We start from the raw sequence: 6,000 nt of genomic DNA, 5'->3' as shown, positions 1-6,000 counted from the left end.
ACATACACACTTTTTCATATATATATATATATATATATATATACATATATATACACACACACTTTAATAATATTAAACAAAAAAGAAAAATTAGGAAAAATTAAAAAGTATATAAAGAAACTTAAATACATGCATACATAAACAAATAAATAAATAGTAACAGGGCTTACTTATAAGTATGAAAATATTAACCTAAGCATTTTAACAATTAATCACCCTATTATGATCTGAAAATTATTATTCAAGCTACATCTAGGCTGATTAATGTATTAATAAGTTCGAATGGTTTTTGTTAATAAAATGACTCATGCAAGATAATCTGCCTACTAATCTGATTTCATGCATTGACCTACAGAAGTCTAGCAGCTTGAAATGATACACAAAAGCATTTGTATAAGAGTTAACTGCTTCCAGCTGAAGCCCCTTGCTGACACCATTAGTGTGAGATCAGTCTAGGCAGTGGACATGAGTCAAGACCGAGGTGCTTTTTTTAGCCCGATTTCTTCCCAGATCATCTTACTACATGACGAAGACGGCGTCCTCTATTTAGTCGTGCAGAAAAGATTAGAGCAGAAGGAAGTAAATACAGAACCAAGAAGAGCTCTAAATAAACTAAATTTCTAACATTCAGGATCAATGTCGGAGCTTTGATGCATGTTTGTGTTGACAGGAAGTTGTAGGCGAGAGAGAAAGAGTTGTTCAGAGGTGCTGAGAACACAATTCATATACAGCCTACATTCCAGTCTAGGTTTATTTCAGAATGTCGTATCAGGAGGAAACGTCTAGTCCACTTTTTTTCTCACTTCTTGTAATTGTTTCACCTTCAGCCTCTGATCAACAACACACAAATGATCCATTCACACTTGTCTATATGCTGAACGTACAACATGAGATATTAAATAAATGAAGGTTATTGTGATGAAACCAAGAATCGTTTCAAATTCTACAGTAAGTGTTAACTTGATTGAACTGAGCCTTAGCATATGCTTGTGTACAGCTATAAACAATCAATGACATTTACATAACTGGTACTGACAGAATATTTCTGATTCTAGATGTCTACCAATGTTGTTGTTTTTTTCTATCTCCAATAAAGATATGCAAAACTGATATTTTTTTCCCCCGACACAATAAAAAGCACTTAATCCCTGACTAGACTACAACAAACAATTATATGCATTAAGAATATTTGATCAACAACAACAATGAACTGTGACAAATTAACTATTAAAAGTATATTCCATCTAGTCACATTTATTTAAGACCATAAATCCTACATGCACAATAATTAGAATACAATCTGAACAGGTCACTACATGGTACAGTTTAAACTGAATGCCTATTTTATATCTTTATAGCTAACTATTATCATCCCACCTTTGTAATTTGAACGCTGATGTAATCTACTCTGTATCATCAAGCCTTTATCAATTCAACAAGTTACGTTTTGCGGACGATTTTAAAAGAATAGTTTATTCTGTCAAGCGTCATTTGTTAATATTCGATGGTTTTTGTATTTGATTTCAACAAAAAAAACTATAATATTAACTGTCCATAAATGATTAAATTAACACTTGTTTTGCGTAATTTTACAATATACCTATAGGTCCTATATTTCTGCTGACAAAGCTGTCTATCGACCGATAACGAGCACCTCAAAATTGCAAAATATCAGCAGAATTATTGATATTTCTGCCTATTTTTTTTACTATCTCTGGCACTTTCTGTAAAGTACAAGCTGAAGAACAATGAAAGTACTGAAAATGAGTGGCAATGGGTGGAGACACACAGACTGATACACATTTCCTTTTGTGCGCCGCTGCGCGCAACAACAAACCGTTACATTTAAAACAAGTCGCAACATTGTACCATTCTTGTATGATTTGGTCTGACCTCTTTGAGCTGGTCCAGCTCTTGTCTGACGCTCTCATAGTCGCTCTCCAGCTCCTCGAAGCGCTGTTTGAGCTGCTGGTTCTCCTCCAGCACCGCGAGCCCGTACTCCGCCGCCTGGATCTTCTCGCGGCTCGTCTCGCTCAGTTCCCGCGTCAGGCGCTCGTTCTCCGCGCGGAGCCAGTTGGGCCCGACCTCGGAGACCAGCAGCGCCTCGGGACACCCGTCCTCTTCCCCGGACATGTTTGCCATCACCCGGCACACTCTAACACAGGCGATAACGGACCGAGCCCGTTGATTCCACTTTCTCAACCATGAAGTTGATCACCAATCTGAAGTGTATGCAGTTTATTGGATGCACTATTCTTAATGTGAAAGTTCAAATTCCCCATTTGTTTCAATGTATAACTCCATGATTTCTTCTCGTTCGGATGTCATTCCTGAGATTAGGAGGGGGACTCGGTTTGCTGTGAGATCATCCAGCAGGAATACGAAGTGATTTTGTCTCTCCTGTTTTATGGGTAATGTAGTTCCATTCACATTTGCATGCGTTGAATTAGGGTTGTGCTAGACTACAAGACCCATAATGCTTTGTGTTCTGTACACGAAGGCAACACAGGATGCACAGATGGTCCATTGACTGAATGCCAAATTCAACTCCAAATGTTGCTCAATGCTTCCATCTGCTGATGGAAATATTTTAGGTTGTGAGATGTAGATGAAAAACTAGTTTCAAAGTTTTTAAAATCAGGGACTTCTTTTTTAAAATATAAAATAGATATATCCTATGTTTATGTAAAAATACCTATTTATACTTTGTGTGAATTTTTATTAATTAAAAACGTGAAAAATAAGTGAATTATTATAATTATTGTAATTTTAAATTAAATAATAGGCTTTTTTATTGCCATTGAAATAAAAATAAATTCTTAAAATATTATCTGGAAAACATGTACTTTGTTTTATTATTATTATTATTATTATTATTATTATTATGTTCGTTTTTATTACTTTTTCATATATTAAAAAGACAACACATTGTTTTCCTAAATTAAATAGAATAATAATAGTATAATAGCAATAGTATTTAATAATATTTATTATTATTATTATTATTATTTTACTTTTTTATATTTTTGTATATTATAAAGAAAACATTGTTTCTTAATAAATTAAACAATAGGCTTTTATTTGTATTGTTATTGTATTAAAACCAAAATACAATATTAAAATAGTATCTGGAAAATATTTACTTTTTAATAATACTTTATTATTATTATTATTATTATTATTATAGTAATAGCAATAATAATAGTTGTTGCCACATTTGTATATTTTATAACATTTCTCTTTTTCTGTAGTCCACCGTCACACTTCATGGAGCCAGTCTGAAAAGCCCTGCTCAACATTTGAAATTTAATTGTGTATCATTGTGTTTTCAGTTGACTGAAAAAACTGTTGTTTCCTTTTGTGTAGCCACCACAATTGTATGGAATAGAACAGAAAGCATTTGATTAAAGGGCATTCAAACCACACAACTGGTTTTACCCATCAATCTGAAAGTGAAAATATACTTTATTCATGCCAGCTCATCATTATTATCTGTCAAGGTTGAAGGCTGGCATGCTTGAATCAAAAGAGGGAGTAGCAGAATGAGCGTTTAATATCTCCAAGGTGAACTATCATCCCAATGGTAAATTCTTATTTAGCGCTCTCTCATTACTAAGAAAGATGTCATTCAATACTGCATGTTCAGTTACTGTACAATTCTGTTTTTAGGGTGCTTTGGATGTTTACAACCACTGTAAGTTTGCCAGATCAGATTTTAAATCGAAACTGAAAGTTGTACAGTATTTATTTATTTATTAATTCATTCACTCATTCATTCATTGTTATATACTTTTCCTTCAGATAAATGTTACCATTTTTTCTCTATCTGCTTTGGCCTGGGCTGTGGACTGTTACTCTACAGGCCATTTTACTGTAAGAAAAGGTTTTTGTGTGTTCCAGTATATGCATATATCATCCTATGAACAGTAGTGGGTCTTCAGACTTTAATGAAGTTAAAGGGGTCATATGATGCTATTTAAATTTTTCCTTTCTCTTTGGAGTGTTACAAGCTCTTGGTGCATAAAGAAGATCTGTAAAGTTGCAAAAACTAAAGTTTCAAATCCAAAGAGATATTCTTTATAAAAGTTAAGAGTCAGCCACGCCTACCTAAAACGGCTCGTTCTAACATGCCTCCACATGTCTACATCACGATGTGGGAAGATTTGCATAACGCCACCCAAATGTTCACGCAAAGAAAAAAGCCAAAACTTTTATTCTCGCTGTAGTATTGTTGTTGCCGCCGCCGCCATGTCGTGAAGACGCTGTGTGCTTCGTTGTGAAAGCGAAACTACTTTGTTTGGTCTTCCAAAAGAGGATGATATCTGCTTCGTCGTGCCTGGAGCTGTTCCGTGCTGGTCGCTGAGGAAATACATCAACTTTGCGCTGTCGATCGCCGGATCGGCTTTCACCGTGGACGAAGCGGAGTCCAGCCCGGGGTCGTCACATGTGGTTGCCGCAAGACTGCCGGACGCTCCTTCGTTGAATCTGCCGGCTGCGCCGTTCTCAAGCCCGCCGGCCTCCGCTCACTCAAGGCCACGGTGTGTGATGCTGTGTGTTTCATTGTGAAAGCGAAACTACTTAGTTTGGCCTTCCAAAGTTTTATGTTTTATGCAACGCAACGCGTAAAAAGACAGTATAAGTCATTATAATCAGTAATTATGTCCCCACTGGATGCAACAAATGCCTCGTTTATAATGGGTTTTAATGTTTTTGTCTCGTTGCTCCGGCCGGACACGGCATCACATTATGTTAGGGGCGTAGCATTTCCATCACACGCTTGAGGTATTCGGCCAATCACAACGCACTGGATAGCTGGCCAATCAGAGCACACCTCGCTTTTCAGACCGATGAGCTTTGTAAAAATCAATGCGTTTCAGAAAGGCGGGGCATAGAGGAGAAACAATAATGTACAGTATGTGGAAAATAATAATAAACACATTTCATTACACCAAATACACAAAATACTGTTATTTTTAGCAATGTCATATGACCCCTTTAAAAACCATTATTTATGTCCATTCTTATCTAAATTTTATCCATAAAGTCTTACACATGAGAAAAACACACTTTCAAAAAAGTTCTTTCAAAGGGTTCAAAAGTTTGAAGTGTATATTTGAAGTGTTTTTAAGTTCCTCTATACACATGATCAATCAATCTTTGAGTCAGTCATTTATCAACATCTTCATGTTTTCCAGCCATCGTGGTGCCGTCAATTCTTGCTGTGTTCTTCACAGTAGTCTTTGAATGTGTTGGTGCATCCTTTGGTAAGATGTTTTATTCAAACTTACGATATTAAATGAATCAGAAAATTGCAAAATATCAGTTACAAATTTGATGGAACAGGTTTTGTTGAGCATTTAACATTTTTAACAGGTTTGCCAGCACACACTGTAAGATGTAAGGGTCGACCTTACCACTGGAAAGGTAATTTTACTGTGTTCAGACAGCTTGCCCTTTCTTCCATCACGCTATTTGATTAATATGAAAACTGGTTTGTTATTAAAGACCTTTTTTTTGCTACAGATGTTATCTGGGGTTATTGTATGGCTTTCTTAGTGACCATCCTTCATCTCAGGTCTTACCATGGTATGTTAACCTCACAACTTCCTAACAGAGACATCAAGGTTTCTTTGTTGTGCCTCTTCCTTGTTGTTTCCTGAGCAGCAAATTAGCTTATTAGAATGATTTCTGAAGGATCATGTGACACTGAAAACTGGAGTAATGATGCTGAAAATTCTGCTTTGATCACAGGAATAAATAAAATGTAAAAAAAATATTCAAATAGAAAACAGTTCTAAATTCTAAATTGTAATAATATTTCACAATATTACAGTTTTTACTGTATTTTTATTCATAAATGCAGACTTGGTGAGCATAAGAGTCTTGTTTTAAAAAACATTTTAAAAATCTTACAGAGTATATAATGTTATAATCCAAGTTGACCAATTATTTTGCAGTTTATACTCTGTCTTGTGGCTTTGGCCTCGTTGTGTTTGCCAT

The 6,000-nt window shown here is 35.4% G+C and overlaps 1 protein-coding gene across 3 annotated transcripts in view; it reads right to left on the bottom strand.

The window, feature by feature from the left end:
* The window catches only part of LOC107578651 (protein bicaudal D homolog 2-like), a 14,380-nt gene extending 12,012 nt beyond the window's left edge, over positions 1-2,368 (bottom strand). For all 3 annotated transcript variants that reach the window (XR_001608383.1, XM_016264616.1, XM_016264711.1), the window contains exon 1: positions 1,894-2,368. Coding sequence is in view for 2 of the 3 variants with exons in the window: in XM_016264616.1 (XP_016120102.1) it covers positions 1,894-2,142 (249 nt within the window). In the remaining variant the exon portion in view is untranslated. The remainder of the gene's footprint in view (positions 1-1,893) is intronic.
* Positions 2,369-6,000: the final 3,632 nt, after the last annotated feature.

This window comes from Sinocyclocheilus grahami, unplaced genomic scaffold (assembly GCF_001515645.1).
Source record: "Sinocyclocheilus grahami isolate Dianchi unplaced genomic scaffold, SAMN03320097.WGS_v1.1 scaffold3.1, whole genome shotgun sequence".
NCBI classification, from domain to species: domain Eukaryota; kingdom Metazoa; phylum Chordata; class Actinopteri; order Cypriniformes; family Cyprinidae; genus Sinocyclocheilus; species Sinocyclocheilus grahami.
This window is presented reverse-complemented; position numbering and strand designations above follow the sequence as displayed.